Below are 24,418 nucleotides of genomic sequence, written 5' to 3' on the forward strand. Positions count from 1 at the left end.
GCCGCGCGACTTCCTCGCCGACCAGGCCAGCCAGTACCGCGACCACTGGATCGCCACGCGGTCGCGCATCGACGGGTCGTTCGACGACACCAGCAGCATTCAGCGACGAGCCCCCGCCGCTCTACGTCGCGTTCCTCCGCGACGCCCTCCAGATCTTCTCGGCCAGGGTCGCTCTACGTTGCAGTTTAAGCTTGGGCAGATCGTTCAGTCCGTGGAGGCAACGATCCTCGTGCGAGTCGTTGGTGGCTCATGGCCGGACGGATTCCACAGGCTGTTCGCTGCTCGTACGGCAGGCATCGATCGCGAGGGAATCGTCTTGCTTCGTTCCAACAAGGATGAGAGAGGAGTAGTAGTTGCCGGAGATGGTAGCATCAGGCTCTCGCGGTCCGTTGCTTCTGTTGAAGTCCAGGAGGAGCTGAAAGTTTCTGTCAGCGCATGGACGGAGGAGGTGATCATAGCCGTGCCGTGGAAGACGAAGTGGGGTTCACGGCCAGGGAATCCGGCAGACGCTGTGGTACCCTTGATGTTGGATTCTGCATAATGGAAGTCGTTGTCGCGTGGTCGCTTATCCCGTGTCATCCCTCCCTGCTGATTAGCGGTCAAAATCTTGTTGGGGCACCTTTTCTCCACTAATCTTGCTTCATCACATGTTCATCTGTACGTGACATATCCTGCCCGCCGAGCGGCGATGCCTCTCCACTGCTCTGTTTCACTGGTCACTGGCGCGCCACGCCGCCGCCTGCCGGTGCGAGCAGCGGACCCCCGCGCCGGCCGCGCGTTCCGGCGGCTGGTGTGGTGACGATCATATCGTCCCCCGAAACCAGCTTGATTTTTCGCATCAAGCTCGCGTGCGCACACGACAAGACTTGCTCACATGCCGACCGTGACGCGGGCCGGCCACCTGCGCCGTCGCCGTCTCGCGGACTCCTCGAACCGTCGATGCCCTCGCACACGTGCCGCTGCCACACTAGATACTTCATTCAAGCAGGCATCTCCCGCGGTTAAACTAGGATCTGATCCGGATGACACGGTGAAAAGACAAGGCCAGGAACCCAGGAGCAGGATCGCGAGCGCGAGCTAGCGGTCGTCGCCTTGCTCCCACACACGTCGCGCATGCACGCGCGGCGCCCGGACACGTGCCGGCGCTGGCACGTCCCTCTCCGCGCCTTTAACTCCTCCCCGCCATTTGCCAACTACTCCCACGGACAGACAAGCGCCATCCCCCGACACCGCCGAGCTGCCTCCGGCTCTCCTCCTCAAAGCCACGCGGCGCGAGAGAGCGAGCATGGCGGATCGGCAGCAGCACGCGCACGGGCACGGCGAGCGGCCGGGGCACCCGCCGCCGGACTCGCCATCGTCGGCGACGCTGCTGCGGCGCGTGCAGACCCACGCGCCCAACTCGACGCAGGTGGTGGGCTTCCTGACGCTGCTCGTGTCCGGCGCCGTGCTCCTCCTCCTGACGGGGCTCACGCTGACGGGCGCCGTCGTGGCGCTCGTCTTCCTGGGCCCGATCGCGCTGCTCACCAGCCCGATCTGGGTGCCCGTCGCCGTCGCGGCCGCCGTCCTCGCCGCCGTCGCGCTCTCCGCCTGCGGCTTCGCCGTCGCGGCGCTCGCGGCGGGGACATGGATGTACCGCTACTTCACGGGGCGCCACCCCGTGGGCGCCGACCGGATGGACTACGCGCGCAGCCGGATCGCCGACACGGCCAGCCACGTCAAGGACTACGCGCGCGAGTACGGCGGGTACCTGCACGGCCGCTCCAAGGACGCCGCGCCAGGAGCATAGGCGCGCGGCGGCGCCGGGCGTGCGTGTTGCTGGTAGCTAGGTCGTCGCCGTCTCTTTTTCATGTTCATCTCTTGCGTGCGTACTCCAATCCAGTCTCCCCCTCCGTGCTGTCAATTTTCTCTACTTTTTTGCTAGGACACGTTTATCTTGGTAATTTTATCTTGCTTTTCTAGTACTCGTGTAATTAGGCAATTAGTTGAATCATAAGAGGACTCGTCATGGCTGGCAGCCTGATCAACTCCCTCCCTCGCGGAATGCTTCTATTGACGATATGAGGTTATGGATCGCGTCATTAACATATGATGAGCAACATGTGACATTATGTAAAAAAACCGAAGGAGTGCGAATAAACGCAGTGTCCTATCATTCGTACCCCATATGAGCCACATCGAAGGATCCATGATTGGATCGGTTGATTTTAGGATTCAACTTGGTTCGAAAGTCCGGCCACGCGTCCAACTTGGTAAAAAAAGCCCTCGGCTCGCATCGAATCGGACTTAATTGAACGGGAAAAGGGTAATAATAATAGCAATAATAGTAAATGAAAAGCGAACAAGAAGCAGCAAAGGGAGGTAGTATTTGGTAACGTGATTTTTGCATAATGTGTTGGTGGATTGATTTGGTATCTTCTTTTGTTTCGCAATTGGACACGGACACTTTGAAAGCCCAATAACCTCTCCCATCAGAGCATAAGATAGCCCAACACCCCTCGCCTTCCAATTTCGAGTAGCTAACTAGCTATCGGCCGGCGACGACAATTAATGGCACCAATTTACCTGAGCGGAATGGGCCAGCAAAAGCATGAGATGGTTTAGTTTCCGACCGAAAATACGTGCCTAGGCCGGCCCACGGACGGTCATCCGGTTTTTTTGGGGCAGGGCTCGAGCTGAACTGCTCGATCATTTTTCTGAGCGTCAGCATGCGTTGACGAACATGGGGTGACTAAAGGTTGAAGAAGGTAATCGCTAGATCCTGATGTTGTGTAGCATCCGCAACCTAAGCGTCGAACCTCAAATGGAAACAGAAAAGGAAGAGAAGGAAAAAGGTAAAACCAGAAGTCCCCTGTAGATTCATTCAGCATGAGTATCAAACTCGGCACGAATTCGGTTGAGCCCTTATTTAGTTCACCCCCAACTCCTAACTTTGGCACTATGCAAAAAGAAGATTCCCCATCACATCAAACTTGCGTTACATGCATGGAGTACTAAATGTAGACGAAATTAAAAACTAATTGCACAATTTTGTTGTACTTTGCGAGACGAATCTTTTGAGCCTAATTAGTTAATGTTTGGACAATAATTCACATATACAAACGAAACGCTACAGTGTGCTACAGTGCTGTAATAGTAATTTGGCACCTCCAAACTTAGGCAACGCCAGTAAAATCTGAGCCAGCACAAGATGCCGCCTGCATCCGTCTTCTTTCAACAACAAGACGCCCACCACGGTGCCGAGAGCCTGACGATTCCATCCTGCAGCCCGCCGTCGTCCCAGAGCTCCCCGTGGCCGGAGCGTCAGCACCTGCGGCTGATGCCATGACTGCGGGTACGTACTCCGTTTCCCGCAGCTGTCACACCGTGTCCATCCCCGCCCATCCTTGAGCAAAGCATTTGCCTCCCTCACCGTAGCTGTAGGAATCTAACAGTCACGCTAGTACTACCTCGCATGGTCACATGTTTTGAATGTAAACGAGCATCGGATCATGTCTAGGCATTTCAAACACGTGGAACGCGCACGCTAAAAGCAGACTCGTGCGCCAACAAGCCATTGACTGGCCCTCCAGAATCTTCAACCGACGATCGTTTCTTTTATTAATGATGATGGGATGAGCAGTTTTTTCCCTCTCAATCACATGTTTCATTTCGTTACGGCATTTTAATTTGACCATCAAAGATACTACTAGTATGGCCCAAGACTTGGCAAAGATCCTCCACGTACCAAGCCTCTCCAGTTCTCCATCTGACTTTATCTCAGCGTGAATAAAAATCAAACCAGTCTCAAGTAAACAAGCAGTTTCCGAAAAGTGAAGCACCAGAATTTTCAGCTAGAACCCACGGAATTGTCTGCGCGCTACTTGCGGTAGTACGACCCCAGGAACAATACATTTCTCGTCCGAATTAAACGCTTTTCATCCCGGCGGCAACCGAGCTCGCTTCTAGACGTTCATCGTTCAACGCGACTCAAGCAGTCTTCACATCTCACGGGATAGAGTAGCGTAGGACAGACAAACTTGGGGCTCGCAAGCATCAGCACCAACCGGCCGCGCACTTGCCGGGAACGGGAAGCGCGCGCACCCATCCCTGACCTGACGCGCATCATCCCTGCCCGTGCGCCACGAACGCCACATCCATGTGACGCGCAGCACCACCAATAAACCCCCCACAGCCCCGCTCACCAACCCTGCCGCCTCCTGCCTTCCCCTCTACTCCTACATAAATGAAGCGTCCGCACCACCGTTTCCACCCAAACTCCCCTGCCCCCCTCCTACTCACACCACCAACGCCAACCAGGCAACCAGCCCAGCCACCCCACGCGCGAGCGAGGGACAGCGGACAGCGCGTTCGGTGGTCGATCCGATCCCATGGAGGCCGAGGCGTTCCCGATACAGTTCACGCGGGGGGTGCGCGCCTACTGGCGCCGGCGCAAGTACCACCGCCTGGAGGCCGCGGACGGCGGCAAGTCCCGTGTCACGCGGCAGCTGGGCGCGTCGCGGCGCGGCGGAGGCGGGTGGGGCGCCGTCCGGCGGCTGCGCGTGCGGGTGCGCGTGGCCCTGGCCGCGCCGCGGCGCGCGCTGGCGCGGGCGCGGGACGCGTACGTGGGCGCCATGCTGGCGCTGGCCAGGAGGGCGTCGGCGATCACGCTGCCCGGCGGCGGCCCCGACGGGCTCTGGACCAAGCGGGTGCCGCGCCGGAAGCAGCTGCCGGCGCCGAGCGCCGCCCGGACCACGGAGTTCGAGCAGCGGCTCATCTTCGAGATCTACAAGTCCATCGTCGCGTCCAAGGAGCTCACCGCCATGCTCCACTCCTCCGCCGGGCACCTGCCGCAGGCGGCGGCGCCGATGCCCGCCAATCACCTGCTCGACATGTGATGCGTGTGAGCCGGGGAGTGCACGCGCGCGCTGCTGATCCGATCAAGAGCGGCATGTACGCTCTTCCTTTATTAGCTGGTAGTCAGAGTGAGAATTATCAGTACTGCCGCTGTCCTTCCCCTGTGAATGCAAGCAAGCCGCCTGCTGCAAAAGTGGCAGCGTGTAAAATGTATAAATTCTAAGAAAATTTGCAGAGCAGCAAATCCGTGGCTTGGTTTTGTACGATTATTCAGCTGCGACTACTGTTAACCTCCACATCAACCCGTGTCGTTCTCGAATTCCTTCCGTTATGGTCTTCAACGATAAAGCGGCCTTCTAGGTGGTTGTAATCTTTCAAAGATTCGCCGCACGGGCAAGAACACAGCGAAGCGTCGCTGTCTGCGGTAAACTTTGCCGCGACTTTGGCTCGCAATTCGCATCGGCATCGGCGGGCATACTAGTCCGACTCCACAGCCATGTGTTTTGACGAAAAACGAGTTGCGTGTACGTGCGATGTCGCTGCTGGAAGAACGTGCTGCTCTTGGAACTCCTGCGAGGAAATGGAAATGCACGAGCGCCTTCATCCATTGGTCGTTTCGGTTCTTATTGCTCGGCTCTGACTGAGAGCCCCGTCGAAGCTGCGGTCTCTGCGGCTCTGCTCAGCAACGCACTCACGTGGGTGCGTCGCGTGCAATCGCACGCGGCGCCATGGGTGTCGCCTGTCCATCTAGAAGATTGAAGACTTGAGAAAATTCAGGCATGGCTGATGGCTCGTGCAGGGGAAATTCATCGCGCATGGGGAATCTGTTTTTTTTATCTATTTATTTTGAACATGCTTGGCAGGGCATTGCTGGCGATAACCCAGCTGCCAAGAGAGTGATGTCCTGTTGGTTAAACAACATCATGCAGAGGCAACGTCAGGTCTGATTCGGAAGAAGATTGAGGCGATATCAAGCGGTCGTGCGTGTAGGCATCACTACGTCAGTGACTGGAGCTTTTGGCTGCGGGTGCCGCGGAACGAGAAGTTTATTTGCAGGCCAGGTGGCCAGGATTGGCTCTGGTCCATGTCAATCCATCGTGGGAGAAAAGGTCTGCTTGCATTTGAGCCGGCGATTGGACAATGGTTGATGACTGGGTTAAGTTTCTTTTTTTTTAGGGGAGACTGGGTTAAGTTTCTAGTGTGTTTTTTAAAGAGAAGTATTTCCGTTATTTAAGCAGGGCTCAGTTTCTAGTTGGGCCAGGTTCTGAATGGGGGACCCACTGGGGCTTTTTTTTTATTTTTATATATTTTTTTCAATTTTGCAGTCGGATGAAAAAATTGTAAAACTAGCCTATTATCGCGGGCTGGGCGGTTGGACCGGCGGAAGTACCTTACCGCAAGCCCAGCCGACGACAAGGGATCTCCGCACCACAATTTCAAAAATCATAACTAATTCATATCAACTTAGATGGAGATAAACTTTATATAAAAATTGTAAATCTCGACAATATCTACAACTTTGTAGTTAAAACTTTTTAAATTTGATGTCATATTGGTGCTCAAATAATCAACACAAGTTTTAGATCTAAAATTCAATTTTTAGATCTGAAATTGGGCAGCACACTTTCAAAAAATGATAACTAATTCATATGAGCTCAGATAGAAATAATCTTTATATAAAAATTGTAGCTCTCGACGAGATTTACAACTTTGTAGTTCAAATTGTTTTCATTGGAGCCATTTAATTGCTGAAATAATCGACAAAAGTTTCAGATCTAAAAATTGAGCACCAATATGACATCAAATGAAAAAAGTTTTAACTACAAAGTTGTAGATCTCATTAAGATCTACAATTTTTATATAAAGTTTATCTCTATCCGAGTTGATATGAATTAGTTATAATTTTTTAAAAGTGTGGTGCGGAGGGGTGTACCCCTCTTCGCCGGCTGGGCTGGCGGTAAGGCTCTTCTGCCGGTCCAACCGCCGCCTGGACCGGCGATAAGACCTTATATATTTTTTACAATTTTTTTGGTTGACTATATATTTTTACAAAATGCTAAAATAAAAAATAAAAAAATAAAAAAAGTTCCCCAATGGGTGGTAACGGGTCTAGTGCTGAAATACCATGGCCCATTTCTATTGCTCCGATGCAAGTCAGATACACTCATGGCCTACCGCATCATAATAAATAAAAAAAATAAAGATGGTGAGCTTTGTGCATCTTGAATTCGTTCTCTCAACGTTGTCGCCCTTGGAAGTTGTTAACTACCCCTGCACACTGTAATTTACAGCCCTGACCAGAGAAGACACTGGCTGGACTTGCTACGGGTCTGAAACATGAACAATCTGGCAGGCATGACAGAAATGGACAAATTGATGCTGTGTCATCCAGGACCGATTCACCGCGCTTATGCCGGGTCTCCTTTCTAAATGCTTGGCATGAGATCATTCTGCCAAAAGAATGATATCCCTGTCTTGTTGCTTAATAAAAAACCTTGCGAACTTTGGATCTGTTCAGACAGATGGTTGGGGCAGTCTGAAGCGTTCGTGCGTGTAAACATCAGTGACTGTCATTTTTTGGACCAATCACTGTCTGAGTCTGACCAAAGATTTGTCCGCACCTGACACAGATGGAGGATTTAATCACAGGGCAGGTAGCCTATCTTGACGCCGGTCAATTCATGATCATGGAAGAACATAACAATCACACATTTCCGCCGTGAACTGAAGAAATTTTAACTGATTCAGTTTGTTCAGTTCCTAGTTGGGCCAGTAAAGTAGTTGGGCCTAAATACAAAGCCCACTTTACTTTCTCTGGATCCAAGTCAACGTCGGCGGCCGCTATGCTCAACCGTCAACTCCGAGGCCAGAGCAGCCACCAACCACGAGGCGAAGCAGAGCAACCCCAAGCCCCATCACCATCGAAGACACGGAGCTCAGCACTTCAGCTCAGCTAGGTCGGCGAGGACAGGCGCCGACGCGATGCAGCTCCCAAGGATCGACTTCTCCGGCGTGGACCCGTCAGCGCCGGGCGCCGGGACCTGGTCGGCGGTGCGCGCCCAGGTGATGGAGGCGCTGACCACCGTCGGCTGCTTCGACGCGCAGTATCCGGCCCTGGCCCCGGAGCAACGCGCTGCGCTCTTCGACAGCGCCGTGAGGCCGCTCTTCGCGCTGCCGGTCGACGCCAAGCGCCGCAACTACTACGGCGCCGACAAGCCCTTCCACGGCTACCTCGGCGACATCCCGGGCTACGAGAGCCTCGCCATCGTGGACGGCACCAAGCTCGAGCTCGTCCGCGACTTCGCCGGCCTCATGTGGCCCGACGGCGGCAGCAACGACGGCTTCTGGTAAGCTTAGCACCTCCTTTAATTTCATCCCCGCAGATCTTGCTCCGTGGAGAGGCAAGGTTCGGTTTGACTTTTGCTCTGGTACGGCTGCGCGCAGCAATGCCGTCCATGGCGCGGCGTCGCGGATCTTCGAGCTTGAGGAGGCGGTGCGGAGGATGGTGATGGAAGGGCTCGGGGTGGCCAAGTACCACGACGCGCTGAGAGCGTCCACGTGGCACCTGTTCCGGATGTCGGAGTACCAGGCGCCCCACGCCGCGGAGAAGACGGTGAGGTTCGGGTCGCATCAGGACACCAATTTGCTCAGCATCGTGTGCCAGCACGAGGTGGAAGGGCTGGAGGTGCAGACGAGGGACGGGGAGCGGGTCCTCGTCAAGCCGTCGCCGACGTCGCTCGTCGTCATGGTCGGCCAGGCACTCCGGGTACGAATCAATGCGGTTCTGCTTCATTTTTACCTCTCATTGCATTTGGCGAGAGCCACAAGTTTGTGAGCTGGAGACGGTTCTAGTTGTTGGACAATGAGAGATTAAGCAAGAATATACAAATGCTAGCAACTAGTATTAGTAGAAGCAGTAGATACTGTAATCTGTTATGCAAATACAATGTTTCAGCAACAGTAGCACACTGCCTAAGTGCCTATTTCCCTTTCAGAACACCAGTGTCAGTCATTCAGAAAACATTGTCAAACGCAATAATGTGCACATTTTAACATGAAGGCCTAGTCCTAACAGGTCACCAAAAGAATCTTCTTTCACAATTCGGTTAGTCAACACTTGGGCTGCTAACTGGAACATTTTTAGACCTGCTTGCTTACAAGGACGTGCGATACTGTAATCGTGTGCATGGATATTTTCAGGCATTGAGTTCAGTTAAAGCTGAGCTTAACAAATCACTGAAAAACTACAGAGTACTGACCCGCCTGCATTTTCACGATTACTCCCTCCGTTCTAAATTATAAGTCATTCAATTTTTTTGAGAGTCAAACCATTTTATACTTGATCAAAATTATAGAGAGGATCATAAAGATTTATGGCACTGAATAGATATACTATGAAAATATTTTTAATGAAGAAACTAATTGTACTTATTTGGTATCATGAATATTAGTACTTTCTTAAATTTTGTTAAACTTGGTATGATTTGACTCTCCAAGAAAGTTGGAATGACTTATAATTTGGAACTTGGAATGGAGGGAGTACTAATTTAGTATTTTGTAACTTCTCCTACGATTCAAAATTCAGAGACACCCATTTCTTCACTGATCAGGTTGTCTCCTGACTTTCTGCACTGATCAATGTTGTCTTCTGCTCTTTCTGCACTGATGATTTTCACCTTATACTCCAGGCTTGGACAAACGACCGTCTATACGCACCATTTCACCGGATTACTGTCGGTGGGGATGCCACCAGGTACTCTGCCATGTTATTCTCCGTCCCGAATTTCCAGATTCAGGCGCCAGATGAACTTGTGGACGACGAACACCCTCCACGTTTCAAGCCCCATGACAACAATGACTACATCCGCTTCTGTGTTTCCGAAGAAGGTGCTCGCCACGAAGATAAGCTCAAGGCCTTCTGTGGAGTGTAACTACACACGTCTGCAGTTCAGCCCGGTGTGCACCATCGAATTGAGCAATCTGTACGGCCGTCTGGCATTCGTTTTGTTCGTGTGAACGGCTTTGCATCAGAGATGCGATATTAACCCTGCTGTCTGAAGACTGGAAAGTTTAGGACCGACCGGAGAAGATACCGGTTCCATTTCTAAACGTCGGCGGGTTTGATCCTCGAGCTAAAGTTTAACCTATCACATCGAATGTTAGGATGATAATTAGAAAGATTAACATGAGCTAATTATAAAACTAATTGCAGAAGCTAATTCGCAAGATGAATCTATTAAGTCTAATTAATCTACCATTAGCAAATGGTGACTGTAGCACTACATTGTCAAATTATGGACTAATTAAGCTTAATAGATTCATCTCGCGAATTAACCTCCGGTGCAATTAGTTTTATAATTAACTTATATTTAATACTTTTAATTAGGGACTAAAGTTTAACCTCTAATCTTCAAACAGTGCCTGAAACATGAACAATCCGATGGCAGGCACGAAAGAAATTAATAAATTTATGTTGTCCTTCTGCAATATTGCAGTGTGTAAATTGTACTCACGTAAATTCGAGCTGCACTCGGCGAATCAGTTCGTGACAAAGCTATCAGCCTATTTCGTTTCAAAAAAAACTTGTTCGTTTCAAAATCAGCCTATCAGTAGTTCAGTAAGCTACTCGTATAAGTCAAAGTCATTGACGCAACCACTAGCCACGCCAGCGCACAAGGAGTTCAGCTGAGCAGAGCCGAGGCCCTGACGATGAGCGGGAGCGCCGAGGCGACGCAGCTCCCCCGAATCGACTTCTCCGGCGTGGACCCGTCGGCGCCGGGCGCCGGGACCTGGCCGGCGGTGCGCGCCCAGGTGGTGGACGCGCTCGCTACTATCGGCTGCTTCGACGCGCGCTACCCGGCCCTAGCGCCGGAGCTCCACGCCGCGCTCTTCGACGGCGCCGTCAAACCGCTCTTCGCCCTGCCCGTCGACGCCAAGCCGTGCAACAACTACGGACCGGAGAAGCCGTTCCCAGGCTACCTCGGTGAGTCCCAGGGTCTCGACGGCCAGGAGAGTCTCGCCATGGTGGACGCTCCCGAGCCCGAGGCCGTCCGCGCCTTCGCGGACCTCATGTGGCCCGACGGCGGCGGCAACCCCAGTTTCTGGTAGCTCTCTGCAACCCCCCCCCCCCCCCCCTCCCCCCCAAACTAATTTGCTCCGGCACGACGATGGGAACTAGGTTACGGCTTCTCGGCTCTGCCGCGCGCGTGGCAGCGAGGCCGTCCATGGCGCGGCGAAGCGGATGGCCGAGCTGGAGGAGGCGGTGCGGAGGATGGTGCTGGAGGGGCTCGGGGTGGCCGAGCAACACGAGCCGCCGCGAAGATAAGCTCAAGGCCTACTGTGGATTATAGGCAACAAAATGCATCTGCAGTTCAGCCCTGTACTGTACACCAATAGCCTCTGTTCTTGTACCACCCCTGCACACTAGAATGTTTACAACACACCATAGAAGACACAGGACACAGTTGCATTTCTTGCATCCTGAAACATGAACAATCTGGCATTCTAGCGAAGATGAGATAAGGTGTGTAAATTGTGTTGCATCTTTGCCATCCAAACAAGCAGTTTACCACCTTTGAACTGACTTTCAGTGTATGCAAAGTGTAATCGCTAATCACTACTGACTATCCTTCGTGCACAATAACACAGATCATACAAATTGAAATCCACAGTATAACTTATTCCAACTGCGAAACAACCAGCAAAGACAACACAAAGGTAACAGCTGCATAAAGGTAACAGGCGCTGAGGCACAAGAGCAATTGGGGTAAAAAATGGGGCAAATCCCCATCCACTGACCACTGCAAGTGATAGTCTGATAGAGAGACGGCAAATTAGGACAGCATTAGTCACTCGGAAGAAAACTAGGACAGCAAGATCATCTGCAGTAAACAGAACATCACAAACTGGAGGCAAAATGCCATCCCTGCAAGCTTCACATGTTCCACCAAAATATAATTCATTGCTTCAATTGTCCAGAAACAATACAATTGAAGATACCTGCACTAGCCAAGTGTGCAAGTGCTCAACACATCAATGAATATTCAGATAACAGCCTTACCAAGTTTACTTACAGGAGTCCACAAATTATCGCCTATTTGCCCCCAAAACACCGCGATTAGTAAACCATACTGAAAAATACAATAAACTCAACCTAATTCACATATTTGGTGATCAGCCCCATATGAACAGCTTGGTCTCTAGAACTCTGTATTCACATCTTGCCTGCGTGCTAATTATATAGCTCAATTTCTGTTTTCTATTTCATGTATCTAACTATACCTTATTTATGGCTATCCTCCTCAGCCTCACCTGTGATAATGACATGGTTTTTTTACGACTGCGACAATAGCGTAACAAATGGCAGAGCTGGAGAAGTGGAGAGGGTGGAAGCGAGTGAGGGAGTGGCGCTCTGCCATGGACTGACATAATCAGACGTCATGCTGGGGGAAGAGGTCGGCGGGGCTGACGGAGTGGCGGAAGTGGCAGCGGTGGCCGTAGGGGCAGAGGACGCCGGCGAGCACCATGCGGCAGATCTCCGTCTTGTAGCGCGGGTGGCGGATCACGGGGCGGAGCTCGGCAATGCCGTGCGCGAACTGGCACTGGTCGCCGTAAGGGCACGCGCCAGTCTCCTCCCACTTGTTGCACAGCTCCGTCTTCAACGTGCCCTGGCTGTACACCTCGAACTCCAGCCCGCTGTTAAGCTTCTTCTCCTCCCCGCCCTTGCGCTCCCCATCCTCCTTCACGCTGCCGTCCATGCCTACGAACACGCGCTGCTGCTTGGATTGCCGCATTGAGAACAACAGACGAACAGGTAAGAGGCATGAACTGATTGATCGACCACTGGACTCGGTCACAAAAACGGGGAAACGGAGTGGGCGTTGATCTCACCGAGCCCAGCTTCGTTGGTTTGGAAGGGCGATGCTTGCCGTTCTGGTTCATTTTGAGGTAGCCGGGCGAACGGACGGAGATGCTCTTCGGCAGCGCCGGTACGACTGGAAGCGGTGCTAGAGGACGAAGTGGGGTGGGGTGCCCGTGCCCCTCGGCGAGGCGGAGACCGCTGAACTCGTCGGCGAGCTTGTCGCCGACCATCTTGATGCGGCGGGCGAGGTCCTCGTTGGCGACGCGGAGCTCATCGTTCTCCCGCCGGAGCGCCGCTGCCTCGTTGCTGGCGTCGGCGAGGTACGAGAGGCAGAGCTCGAAGCGGGCGAGCACCTCCTGGTACTGGAGCGCGAGGCGGGCGAGGCGGTGGCGGCGATCCGCGGCGGCGGCCGCATCGTCCCCGTCGTCGACGACGGAGCCGGAGTCAGAGGAGCCGCGGGAGAGCGAGGCGGCGCACGGCGACGGCGTGGAGAGCACGCTGGCGAGGCCGAAGGGGGAGGAGGGGGAGGAGTAGCCGTAGAAGAGATCGTCGCCGTTGGTGAGCTGGCTGGGCGAGGTGAAGCGTCGATCTCCAAAGCCGCAGGGCTCCTTGGGCCCGAACGCCGCGAGCAGGCCGTCGGGCTGGGCCGGAGCGAGGACAACTTCCATGGCGGCGCAAACAACTTGCCCCTGCAACCAAATTGGATCAAAACGTCACGGAAAAATCGAAGGTAAATCACAGGAAATAAATCTCTGGAGCGAACTGGACTGCACACTGCTGGAAACATCCACGAAGCATATTGCTCAAGGCGATGGCAGAACTAGCCGAACACGAATCAAATTCGAACAGAAAAACGAGCAATGAGAGCAATCAGAGCGCAGGCAGTGAGTTGAATCCACAACCTACAAATTCGTTTCACGTGGAACTGACCCCAACATCTAGGACGCATTAAATTGAAACAGAAAAGCGAGCAATAAGCAATCGGGAAGTAGCCAGTGAGTTGGATCTACAACTGACAACTTCGATTTCACGCAGAACTGAACCCACACCTAATCTAGTCACGAACGCAAAACCCACATCAAAAGTCGCCCCATTTGAGGAGCGAGACAATCAAACACGGCGGCTATAATCCATCAAATGCACAACCCAAATTGAGGAACGAGGATGGAAGCTCAGATCAAACAGCTCGCGCACTCACCTCTTAACTAGCTTCCCCTGCTGGAGCGTGCGCTCGATTCGACACGCGGATTTGGGGTGGAGAGAGATATGAGAGCCGGGAGGAATGGAGGGAGGGAGGGAATAAGAGGGGTTGAATGCTGCTGGGTGCGAGCGGGCAGGCGGGCGCGTATACATATAGGCCGCCGCACGCAGCGCGCGCCTGGCTACGGCGAGCGATCGAGCGGTGGATCCAGTGGGGCCCGCGCGCCACGGCGCGCAGCGTTTGGGGATTGGCGCTCGAGTAGCCCGCGCGTTTTTGTTGCTCATGGCTGGCTGCTCTCGCAGCCTATGCTCCTTTTTTTTTTTTCCAATTTGCCCTGTTCGGTGTGCTCTGATCAGCATGACCTGAGTAAAGGGAGGCAGACAGTTAATGATCCTGTGCAAATTTCAGATATCAGGTTGTGGTTCAATTAACCGCCGTAGTTAACACTTAACAGTCGTTGCTTATCATTACCGTCTCAGCGGATGTCTGGATGAAATGTGAGCTCCTTTGACGACCGGTAGCGGAACTTGGTGATTTCAGTGAGGTGCACACCTCGTAGGAGGAGAGCTCCATTCGTCTCTGAGTACTCGCTCAGGACCATCGAACCACTAACCAATCATTTCGTGGGCCAACGGACGCTAGCTATTTCTGTACTTGTTCTTGCAGTGCTACTCCGATCCGTGTGTATGGTTATGGTGCGGTTCTTGATGGGATTATCTCGCTATAGCTGCTGCAGCTTGCTTCGCTTTTACGGGTCCGTCCCTCTCAGCTCCGAGCTAACCCGCGCCGTCTCGAGCAAGATAGTAGCACCACCCAAAAGGCCAGACAAAAAAAAGAACCTCAAGATGTCACGCTCCAGCCAGTCCGTAGCGTTTGCTTCCTCGGCACAGGTTTAACTAACTTGGCCCACGCACCAGCGCACGCGCGTCCGTCCCGATCGCGCATCACCCACGGGCCGTGCGGGGCCGCGGCCGCCGGTACACGCCGAGATAAACAGAGCGTGCTGAGAAGCAAGAAGAGAGAGAGAGGGAACAGGTGTGCCCCCGACGCGGACGAGGGACGCGACGCCCAAACGAATCGGCGAGGCTTTTAGGTGCGCGCTTCCGTTTAGCGGTGCCAATCAGTTCGGCTAGGGGGATCCCAATCGGATTAGTTATGCACTTGCGCGTGGTTGGTTCGGTACGTGCGGGTGAAGGCATGCACGGCGATGCGGGACGTGCTGACGTGCAGGTCGGACCTGAAATCAGAGCGCGGATGCTGGATGCTGACTCTCCTGGGTCTCCTCGGGTCGGGCTGCCTCCTATGATCATACTCCTACCCTTGCGGTCATGCACCTGAAGCAAAAGCCCGCACCAAGGCACAACCTAGCCATGTGGTTTAGTACACACAACATTGTTGTACTACGTATATAGCCAAATTGCCAGTCCCTTGTAGAAAGTTCAAGCTGGGTTGGGACCAGTGAGTCAGTGAGACAGCGTCCAAGTTGTAGGCAGACGTGGACTTCTTGCTTAGGTACTGGGCCGTATGGTCATCAGGAGCCTTTAAACAGCCCAATTTGGGCTTCTCGCAAAGAGAGAACTGGCCCAACGTAGTGGTTTGTTGACCGAATATGTTTTCCTCTTCTCACTTGACTTCGAGGTCGACTTGTCAATCTTAACCTAGCAGCAGCAAGTGCTCGGTATTTTCCTTTCCTGTTTGTAGCTAGCAGCTTGCAAGCACAAATACTCCCGCCTTAATTCACAGACCATTCAGGATGGAGAGCTCGAGTATTCACTTGGATGGAGAACACAAATAGCCACTTGGATAGAGGATCGCCGAGACACAAACGATCTAATGATGGAAGAAATTCCTTTCTTATTCTCGTAAGCGATGATAATATACACTTGTGGTCTCGCAGCACTCACTAGTGATTCAGATGGAGCAGCTGCGCACAAGGAGATCAACGAACACACAAAAACACATGACGAACAGAGGATCCGGCCTTTAAGTGGCGTCGTCACATCACATCCACCGGTTCGCTTGCTGCTTACACTGGGACGGACAACGTGCTCGGCTCATGCTCATCCACCCATCAGGCTCTGCCGGCGCAGGGCAGCTCCGGCGTGACGACCATGCTGTATATGTGCGCCATCATCCGGCGCTCGAAGTCGCCGCCGCTCCCCTGCCGCCCCGGCTGGCGCGCCCGGGGCACCCGCTTCCCCCACAGCCCTGCCTCCGCGCCGCTCCGCGACCTCGCCAGCGCCGCGCACGGGCGCACGGCGCCCCCGCCCAGCGCCACCATCGCGTCCACGTACGCGTCCCGGAGCCTCGCGAGCAGGAGCGCTGGCGCCGCCAGCACTACCGCGGCGCGGAGCCGCGCCGCTCGGGCCGCCCTGGCCTTCCACGACGACGAGCCCGGCGCCGGCGCCGGCGCCGGCGGCTGCGCCGACGACGTCGCCCTGCTGCCGGCGCCCAGGCGGGCCACCCTGAGGCGCCGCGACGGCGAGCCGAGGCGCTGGTAGTTCCTCCGCGCCCAGTACGTCTGGATGCTGTGGCGCGGCTGGGACACGAGGCTGGCCATGGTCAGGCAGGCCCTGCGTGCGCGACGACGATGGGATCGATGTGATCTGGTGATGTGCCACGGCGAGGTGTGTACACTGCTGGTGGATATGGGTGCTTATATAGTAGGGATATCGCTGAGATCGAGCAGAGCAGCTTAGCTGATCGGTGGCCGGCAATGGAAGTGCCAGGTCAATATATGTTCGCGCGACGTGATCTCTAGTAGCCTCTAGCTTCGTGACCGTGAATTCTTTCTTGCCGGCGCATCGATGGGTGGCGGTGGCGCTGGATGTCCAAGTCGCTTCAGCTTTGAAATGGTCTAGCTCGGCGGGTCACGGTCCTTGTCGAGGCTCGAGGGCGCCCGAGGGAAGTTAAACTTCAGCCGCCAAAACTGCACCGCTTCGTATGGAACCTGCGTGGCCCGTGTCGGCGGACACACTGGAGCCTTCTTCTGCGCGGTTGGGTCAGTCTGCCCTCTGCCGCCATTCAAGGGCTCACGGCAATTGCAACGCCCGTGACCCGTAGTCAAGCAAGAGAGGGGAAAGACCATGATCGAATATGACTTGAGCACTGGTCTGCGGGCTCTGAGATTTTGACCAACAAAATTACTTCTGGCTAACAACGACGGACGACGGATCCGCTATAGTTGGGCCGGCCTCAGATGATGATGGATGGATCTCTCGCGTCGACGAGGCCGGCAGCCTCGTGGGTCGTGGGCTCGTGGCCCGAGCTTCGTGTGTGTCCATTTTCAAAAATGGCAGCCGAAGCCGAAACAGGCCTGACAAGTGGACCGGGCGACCAAGGGTGCCATGGAAATTGCAAAATGGAGCTAGGAATGCCTCAAACTGGAACATAAATTCGAGAGGCCTAGTAGAAAAAAGAATAAAAATAAAAATCCTTCGGGTCTTAGGTAAAACAGTAGAAGTCCACGAGTTCAAACTTCAAACGCGTTTTCTTCGAATTTTGTACTAGGATCTACGAGTTTACTACCTTACTTGTTCGAATGTGTCCCAAACTTCCTACCTAATGGGGCGGCTGGCTTTGGCAGTTTGGCACAATGGTTCCGACTTCTCAGTTCCTGAGCGGCTGCTTCCCTGTTGTATTGTTGTCCACAGCACAGAGGTTGTACTACGTGGCTCGAGCAAAAGTGCAAAACACGCTGAATAAGGTCACTTTCGTACTGCAGGAACGTGGCAGACAGTTTTGGTCCCTGTACTTCACTCAAAAACGTTGTACACTTGTACTACAGCTTTAGTTCGGGCAGCATCAAAGCAGGTCGTACGTTCAGCCCGAGCGAACTGTCGTACGTTCAGCCCGAGCGAACTGTCGTACGTGCGCAACGCCCCCCTCGCTCTCGCACCAGGTGTAAAAGTAAAACGTAACAAGCTCGGACCTTTGTGTTTTTCTGAACATTTCTTTTCTGAAACTAGCTCGATCAATTTTTGGATTTCGTTTTCACGTACTCACTATATCTGTCACGCTTTCTACTTTTCCAAGAAAGCAACACGATCAGGGTGATGCCATCTTTTCTCTTGATCAGCAGAAGCTTTCAAATTCCATTTGTCATCGATAGTTCGACACTGATCAGTTATTGCAAATAACAAATAAAGTACATGGCGATATGTGTATCGCATATACACATGCCCCCATTTTCCACCCTAGTAAATACTGATCGATCAGTGGGGCGATTTTTTCCTTCTGGTTCTAACATCTATACTAACTATGCAAAATAATACAGGTGCGTTTTGCACGGGTCCCGGTTGCGTCAGAGGGAGAAGCAGCCTGTGCCGGTGCCGGGGCGCAGAGCCAGGACAGGAGGCACCACCACCAAGTCCGGCGCGGGCGCAAGGGCCGCCGCCGAGATCGAGACGCTGCTGAACCTCCTGCGCGCGGGCGCGCGGGGCAGGTTCTCCGGCACGACGTTCTCCAGCGAGTTGGCGCGCCACGCCGGGCACTGCCTGCGGTCGCTCCACCGCGGTGCGCCCACGGCCGCGGCGACGTCGTCGGCCCTGGAGGCGACCGCGCCGTCCCGCGCCAGCGCCATGACCATGTCGGCGCCGCCGCCGCCGCCGCCCGCCATCCCCATGACGGCGCACGCCGCGGCGGCCACGCACGCGCGGCGCAGCGACGACGGCCTGCGAGCGGTGTTAGCAGCTTCCTTGGGCGGTGCGGGAGGCCCGAGGCAGCAGCTGATGGAGGTAGCCGCCATTCTTGCTCCTGAGCTCTTGGAGCCGTGGGCAGGGCACGCCGGACGAAGAGTGATGCGGCGATGGTACTGGCGTCTGTTGACTGGTTCGACCAACGCAACGCAAGTTATATATAGGCTTTCCATGGGGGAGGGAGAATGTTTGGTGAAATCAGAGTCGTTGCCCCGGACTTTTGGACGCCGGATTTTTGCAGCGGTAACTCTTCTCGCTTGCCGTGCGGAACACTGGAACCACCGGTGGCGTGTCTCGTGGCACGTCAAGAGCGCGGGACCCGCTTGGTTAGATATTTGTCCACAGTGGCGTGCGCGCGGTTCCCAACTACTGCTGCCATTGGGCAAAGACGGTCAGGTTTTCCCATTGACAGCACTAGTGGTTCGTGATCGTTTCAGAATCATGCCAACGCAAGAGAATTGCGCTATCAATCAAATCGGAGTTCAGTAAAAGATGAGATCACCAAACGCAGAGTATCATCGACCCGATTTCTCTACTACAGAGGCATGTTCTTCCAAAATCCATGATTGGGCTGTAACTTGCTAAATTGTTGTACAGGCCTCGCCTCCAGCCCAAACATCATCATCTCATCCCAGATGGGCTTCCACTGCTCACGGGCCTAGTAATTTCTACGCAGGAAGGCCCTTTGCCCATCTTACCCGGGCAAGGGGCGGCAAACCTGGAACCTCCCCGCGCCACGCGTCACGCCGGACGCCGCCACGCGGCACGCTCCCTCGCTGCTGCACAGGTCGGTTTTCCCCGAACGTGCTGCATGAGCGTGACAAAGACACTAGACAAGCAAATGAAAATTTGAAGGAAATGTAACCCAAAAATCATGCTCGTATGTCGTGTGTATACATATGTACGTATGTTCCATCGCTCATACTACTGAATAAAGTACTAAAATTTTCAGATATGGAGAGGAAGAAGATAAAAGAGAAAGAGAAGGAGAAAGAAGAAGAGGAAGATGAGCCCCAGGCCCTTGATCCGCCCCTGGATTAGCGGGACAAATGATTTCTTCTAAAATCTATTGAATTCGAACCTTGTTCGAGTACCCCTTCTGCTAATCTGATCACCAGGCTGTATACAAACACAAATGCAACTACAGAGGAGGGGCCGCCGGCTACTTGCCTAGAGGGAGAAGCAGCCCAGGCCAGAGTGCGGCTCCAGGAAGGGCGCCACCGCCTCAGGCGCGAGGGCGGGGCCCCTCTCCGGCGCCTTGATGCTGTTGAAGCTGCGGCGCGCCGACGGGCGGGGCAGGTTCTCCGGCACGATGTTCTCCAGCGAGTTGGCGCGCCACGGCGGGCACTCCCTGCGGTCGCTCCACCGCGGCGGCGCCCGCGCGTCCACGGCGGCCACGACATCGCCGGCGGCCCTGGGAACGACGGTCGCGCCACCCCGCGCGAGAGCCGCGTCGCCGCCGCCCGCCGTCCCGATCACGACGCACGCCGCGGCCGCCGCGCAAGCCCGGCGCAGCCCGCCCGACCTGCAGTTCGAGATCGCACGCACGCGTCATACCATTGTCCCTGGCCATTGCGGTTGGAACTTGGGAGAGGGCTGGATGTGCAACCGATCTTGAGACAGAAGTGGTAACTCACCACGGCGTATTCGTGGCAGGTGGCGACGGTTGCAGGCGAGCGCTTGCTTCTTTGACGGGGGCTGGAGGCTTGAGCGCGCAGCTGATGGAGGAGACCGCCATGATCGAGTCCCGAGAGCTTCGTCGATCTAGAACAAAAAGGCTTCCTCGTGTTTGCCGGCTATAGAGGCGACTTGCGATCGATGGCAGGTCTGAGAGCTCGGAAGCTAAATAGGCTGCCTTTTTCCAAGGAAATTGGCGGGGTGTTGGTGAACAGAGACAGAAGTCGCTGGTCAGATCACGGCGGTTGGTTCGGGCCTGGACGCTGGATTCTAGCAGCTGGAACGTGCGCTTCTCTCCCCGTTAACTTGGCGTGTGGAACCACCGGTGGCGTGTCACATGGTGCGCTGGGCACGTCGGGAGCGCGGGCCCCAGCTGGTTGGATATTTGTGTGCCCAGTCGCGTCGCAGTTCAGAGCGATTCGGCGCGCGGGTAGGCTGTTCTGTTCGTGCTCTGAATTAGTGAACGCTGAGAGAGGGACACCGGCAGTCCGGCACCATGTGTGCAACGCATCCCGTCCAGAGTCCAGATGACCCGTCATTTCGCATACGTATTCTCGTATGGCTGGTCGAGACGAGGTGTGCGCCGACCGCCGAGGACTTGTTGGCGTTGCGTATGGTTCTGCACAGCGGCGGCTAGCATGTTTGGATCTTTTGCTAGATTCTAAAATCAAGATCGTAAAAGTTTCGATGGATGAGGTGTTTAGATCTATGGATTGTAGGTAGATGGATTGTTGCTTTATGGTACCAAATACCTATAATACCCTTGCTGATAGCATGGGGATGTGAAAAAGGTAAGGGCAACATCGTCATTTAAATAACCTAGAATCAGCACGAAGCTAGGTTTGCTCAGCTTCTAGGATTCTGGAATCTGCTAGCTTTGGATTCTAAAATCTGTGGCAGAATTTAGAGTGTTTGATCCATAGCTGGATTCCAGAAGCTGGATTCTGAATCTACAGGTATTCAAGCGGGGCCTAATAGTCCGCCGTTGACACCTCACACCTGGCAAGTTTGGCATGTTTTAGCCGTGCCAAAGCAGCGAAACAGGTGCCGGACTTCCTCCTTTGCAGCACTTTCAGCTAGTTATGAGAGCGAAAGCAGAGGCCACCAAGAAATGCGCTACTCTTTTCTCCCGGCTCATTTTCAATTTTGGCAAACGGTGGATTCAGAGAGCAGAATCAATACGCCAACTGCTCCCGTCTCTGTCCAGATGACCGTTCTGGGCTTCTACGGCCACTAGTCTCGGTTCGGGCGGGGGCCTCGTCCCTTTCCTAGGTAGACTTGTGTTTTGGGATCAGGCTGTAAGATAAGCTAGGCCCATAATACTATGGCAAACTGGGCCGCCGGCCATCTCCTCCCCAGCCATCATCCATCCTGTTGCGGCACGCGGGCGCACCGTAACGTAACAGCTAGCGGGCAGCGGGGTGGTAGTGACTACTGACTAGTGAACGAAGGCGTCCCCGTGCTGCGTTTGGCGTTAACCATGGCGTGGCTCCTGGCCTGGAGAACCTGTACGTACGCCTGTGTCTCCATTCCGCCATTGTCATTGTCTCGTAGCATTGGGAACCACCGTCCTGGCATTGTCGCCGGCACCCGGCAGCGCGCCAACTCCTCCTCAACTGCACTGCACAAGGCCACAAGGGGGCGCTCCAGGTCGTCGTTACACAGTACAGCCATCAGAGCCCATAGCTTGTTCACGGCGAATTACCTGTATCCGCTCTCAAAACCACCCGCATAAAAATTTCGAAACGAAATTAACAGACGAGTTTGACTGACGCCGAAGAGTTCAAAAGATGAAATGCGCTCTCTCATCATTCCAGAAACCGGCGGGGCGGTCGACCCCTGTGCCAGTGCGCCACACTACACTTCAACGTGTTAATGGTTGCGAATCCTAGCTTGAGTTCACCTTTTTTTCCCCCCTGTCATGTACATATTTTGTTTGGCATCAAAGTTTGAGTGAATGTTCTGTCCATTTATATTTTTATTATAACTTTTGTGCACTATTAGAGGCGCTACTATCATACTATGTGTTCATGCAGTATCGCCTTGATTAAGTTGTTCGTGCCCTTCCGAGCAGCCTAAGCTACGCGTGGTAAGCTCAACTCCATTGCTTGGCCAACGTCCATCTACCGATCATTCCTTACCCTGATTCCTATCCACTGGCCATTCGTCGTTAATTCATCCACCGATCATTCCTTTATAAGCTTATCGCGAGCGCAGCTTGAAATTCGGGCTGAGGTAAAAAAAAAAACTGAATGTCTAAGATTGGTTCATAGCTACATTAATAAAAAGATAAAATCCAATGTGAATATATGTTTCGTTTTTCTTTTGTATTTTTTTAAAACACATACTAGTCAAAAAATTTATACACTATATCAGTATTTTGGTGTTGAAGTTTGTTTTAGAGAATGTAGATCGGTTATTTAAAATTGCTAAAACGAAAACAAAAGACTAAAGAAAACTAGAAAGAAAGCATGGCTTGTATTTTTTCTCTCTCTCTATGTATTTGAAATACCCATGGATGAGATCCATGGGTTCCTAGGTGGCAAGAAGGGCACATGCTTTTGTGTTGGACAATGTGATCGGTGTGAGTATCCACGCTTGATGGCAACAATAAATCCCCTTTCGAAAATGAGGCAGTTGTTTCATTCGCACATCCAAACTTACCATCTCCACTACAACATCGCTATCAGTGGGTGCTTTAGAAAACATGATCGAGGAAAGAAAAGCAAAGCGCTGCCTGATTTGTACTCTTCGATGGGATTCTTTGCTATCAAGCTAGAAAAGAGGAGTCAACATTCGTAACACAAGCCTGTTGGCTAGATATGAATTTTCCAAGGAGCGGGCGAGTCAAGGGTGTGACGTTGGACATACAGGTGGAGGGGGATAGTGGTGGCGCCAAGGTAGTGAGGTGGAGTGTGGGATACCCGTTGTCTCATGTTGCATGACGACTGGTTGGTACGGCTAGCTGGTGCTCTTTCGACTACGCCACCCTGGATGTTCTCGCACATAAGTGGAGGGGGCGGGATGGATTGGCGAAAGGAGGGGGAAATTGGGCAAGGGACCTAGTCGTCGTGGTGAGGTGGAGCGTGAGATACCCCGTTGTACACCGCGCGACAACTAGCTGGCACAGCCGGTGCCCCTCTCCACATCCCCTAGTTCTTCCTTTTTTTGTCTGGACGACTAGCATCATTGAAGAGGGTTTTTTCAATGAAGAAAAGGAGAAGTATTTTGAATGGCGCATACATAGCTGCAGAAACTGAGCCTGTCAATTACCTGCTCAATATCTATGGAACGAACGAGTCAGGGGATTGAGGTGGTATGCAGTATGCGCATATACTTGCAAGGAGGAAGACTACTATCTACTAGTTAGCCGTATATCGTTTCTTTTTTGAAGCTGTAGCTTTGTCATTCCGTTGCTGTTTATGGCAAGCTGGAAACCCCAGCTTTGTACTTGTAGAAAACTCAATTTGCTTTCAATAGAAAGCAGGTAAACATTTATCTAGAAAAGGAGTGATCGGCTTATATGTGCAACTGCAATGTTCGTGAGTTCTTCGTTTAGTATATTTTCTGGAGGGTTTGATCTTTATTTGTGCTTGGTTTGGTTTTCTGTCTCTTGACTTACGAGCACACAGTTGAGCCATATCAGGTAGTACGCACACCATTTCTCAAACAAAAAGGAGAAAAACATTCAGAGAAGGCACTTGATCGACGATGGTCACTTGAAATGGTGTCGGCCGGACCTGTGCTAACTTGAGTATACTGTATGCATAGGAGGTTAGGGATCGTGTTAGCTCCATGCATGTCCACGGTTGCTGATCGATCATCCGCCATGGCTGTCTCCAAAACTAGCCCATCCAGCTCTACATGCCACAGCCAAGGAAGAGGACGACGACCAAGGTCCCAAGCCAAGCCGAAGTCTAGTCTAGTAACTCTCATCGCTGCGAGCAACCAACCGACAAGGCAACAAACCAACTACCTTCCGCGGCCAAATGCGCGGGGAGTTTCCCGTCCGCGGCGAACCCTGCATTCACTGCGGCGCTCGCCGCAGGCCGCGCCCCCCTTCCGAAACGAGCAAAGCGTCGCGCTCGTCGTCAGGTTAACCGACACGGCCGCACGGCGGTGGTTGAAGCCGTCCGATTTCACTGCGTG

General features: G+C 53.5%; 7 protein-coding genes across 8 annotated transcripts; 4 read left to right on the plus strand and 3 right to left on the minus strand.

Annotated features, from left to right (window-relative positions):
- The first annotated feature begins 823 nt into the window (after positions 1 to 823).
- LOC117850440 (oleosin G) lies at positions 824 to 2,024 on the plus strand. Its single transcript, XM_034732267.2, has one exon. It carries the CDS (start codon positions 1,286 to 1,288, stop codon positions 1,784 to 1,786), a length of 501 nt encoding a protein of 166 aa, XP_034588158.1. The 5' UTR covers positions 824 to 1,285; the 3' UTR covers positions 1,787 to 2,024.
- A 2,166-nt stretch (positions 2,025 to 4,190) lies between these two features.
- On the plus strand, positions 4,191 to 5,106 carry LOC117850032 (uncharacterized). Its single transcript, XM_034731811.2, has one exon. The coding sequence runs from the start codon at positions 4,368 to 4,370 to the stop codon at positions 4,872 to 4,874; it is 507 nt and encodes a 168-aa protein (XP_034587702.1). The 5' UTR covers positions 4,191 to 4,367; the 3' UTR covers positions 4,875 to 5,106.
- A 2,593-nt stretch (positions 5,107 to 7,699) lies between these two features.
- Positions 7,700 to 9,983, plus strand: LOC117849009 (probable 2-oxoglutarate-dependent dioxygenase AOP1). The gene is made up of 3 exons (XM_034730622.2): positions 7,700 to 8,180; positions 8,278 to 8,599; positions 9,522 to 9,983. Exons 1-3 carry the CDS (start codon positions 7,816 to 7,818, stop codon positions 9,762 to 9,764), a joined length of 930 nt encoding a protein of 309 aa, XP_034586513.2. The 5' UTR covers positions 7,700 to 7,815; the 3' UTR covers positions 9,765 to 9,983.
- Positions 9,984 to 10,426: 443 nt separating this feature from the next.
- On the plus strand, positions 10,427 to 11,345 carry LOC117847268 (probable 2-oxoglutarate-dependent dioxygenase AOP1.2). The gene is made up of 2 exons (XM_034728448.2): positions 10,427 to 10,937; positions 11,012 to 11,345. The coding sequence occupies exons 1-2, from the start codon at positions 10,543 to 10,545 to the stop codon at positions 11,181 to 11,183; spliced, it is 567 nt and encodes a 188-aa protein (XP_034584339.1). The 5' UTR covers positions 10,427 to 10,542; the 3' UTR covers positions 11,184 to 11,345.
- Positions 11,346 to 11,772: 427 nt separating this feature from the next.
- Positions 11,773 to 14,006, minus strand: LOC117847267 (zinc finger CCCH domain-containing protein 39). Of its 2 annotated transcripts, none has more exons than XM_072292669.1 (3): positions 13,893 to 14,006; positions 12,724 to 13,383; positions 11,773 to 12,605 (listed from the first exon to the last, which is right to left on the minus strand). In XM_072292669.1, exons 2-3 carry the CDS (start codon positions 13,360 to 13,362, stop codon positions 12,264 to 12,266), a joined length of 981 nt encoding a protein of 326 aa, XP_072148770.1. In that variant the 5' UTR covers positions 13,363 to 13,383; positions 13,893 to 14,006; the 3' UTR covers positions 11,773 to 12,263. The 2 variants fall into 2 exon arrangements, with proteins under 2 accessions (XP_072148770.1, XP_034584338.1); XM_034728447.2 differs by having other exon boundaries at positions 11,773 to 12,608.
- Positions 14,007 to 17,992: 3,986 nt separating this feature from the next.
- LOC117847605 (uncharacterized) lies at positions 17,993 to 19,303 on the minus strand. The gene has a single exon (XM_034728832.2). It carries the CDS (start codon positions 18,763 to 18,765, stop codon positions 18,199 to 18,201), a length of 567 nt encoding a protein of 188 aa, XP_034584723.1. The 5' UTR covers positions 18,766 to 19,303; the 3' UTR covers positions 17,993 to 18,198.
- A 150-nt stretch (positions 19,304 to 19,453) lies between these two features.
- On the minus strand, positions 19,454 to 20,551 carry LOC117847606 (uncharacterized). The gene is made up of 2 exons (XM_034728833.2): positions 20,230 to 20,551; positions 19,454 to 20,117 (listed from the first exon to the last, which is right to left on the minus strand). The coding sequence occupies exons 1-2, from the start codon at positions 20,328 to 20,330 to the stop codon at positions 19,763 to 19,765; spliced, it is 456 nt and encodes a 151-aa protein (XP_034584724.1). The 5' UTR covers positions 20,331 to 20,551; the 3' UTR covers positions 19,454 to 19,762.
- Between the last annotated feature and the right edge of the window lie 3,867 nt (positions 20,552 to 24,418).

The sequence above is a fragment of the Setaria viridis genome, chromosome 3 (assembly GCF_005286985.2).
Source record: "Setaria viridis chromosome 3, Setaria_viridis_v4.0, whole genome shotgun sequence".
In the NCBI taxonomy this organism is placed as follows: Eukaryota; Viridiplantae; Streptophyta; class Magnoliopsida; order Poales; family Poaceae; genus Setaria; species Setaria viridis.

Excerpts from the sequence above, each read along its gene's own strand:
- LOC117847605 (XM_034728832.2), bottom strand. The coding sequence starts at position 18,765 with ATGGAAAGCCTATATATAACTTGCGTTGCGTTGGTCGAACCAGTCAAC.
- LOC117847268 (XM_034728448.2), top strand. The coding sequence starts at position 10,543 with ATGAGCGGGAGCGCCGAGGCGACGCAGCTCCCCCGAATCGACTTCTCC. Across the intron at positions 10,938-11,011 it reads GGCGGCAACCCCAGTTTCTG|GTTACGGCTTCTCGGCTCTG; the intron begins GTAGCTCTCTGC and ends GATGGGAACTAG.
- LOC117847606 (XM_034728833.2), bottom strand. The coding sequence starts at position 20,330 with ATGGCGGTCTCCTCCATCAGCTGCGCGCTCAAGCCTCCAGCCCCCGTC. Across the intron at positions 20,118-20,229 it reads CCTGCCACGAATACGCCGTG|GTCGGGCGGGCTGCGCCGGG; the intron begins GTGAGTTACCAC and ends CTCGAACTGCAG.
- LOC117849009 (XM_034730622.2), top strand. The coding sequence starts at position 7,816 with ATGCAGCTCCCAAGGATCGACTTCTCCGGCGTGGACCCGTCAGCGCCG. Across the intron at positions 8,181-8,277 it reads GGCAGCAACGACGGCTTCTG|CAATGCCGTCCATGGCGCGG; the intron begins GTAAGCTTAGCA and ends GGCTGCGCGCAG. Across the intron at positions 8,600-9,521 it reads TGGTCGGCCAGGCACTCCGG|GCTTGGACAAACGACCGTCT; the intron begins GTACGAATCAAT and ends CTTATACTCCAG.
- LOC117850440 (XM_034732267.2), top strand. The coding sequence starts at position 1,286 with ATGGCGGATCGGCAGCAGCACGCGCACGGGCACGGCGAGCGGCCGGGG.
- LOC117847267 (XM_034728447.2), bottom strand. The coding sequence starts at position 13,362 with ATGGAAGTTGTCCTCGCTCCGGCCCAGCCCGACGGCCTGCTCGCGGCG. Across the intron at positions 12,609-12,723 it reads AACCAACGAAGCTGGGCTCG|CAGCGCGTGTTCGTAGGCAT; the intron begins GTGAGATCAACG and ends CAATCCAAGCAG.
- LOC117850032 (XM_034731811.2), top strand. The coding sequence starts at position 4,368 with ATGGAGGCCGAGGCGTTCCCGATACAGTTCACGCGGGGGGTGCGCGCC.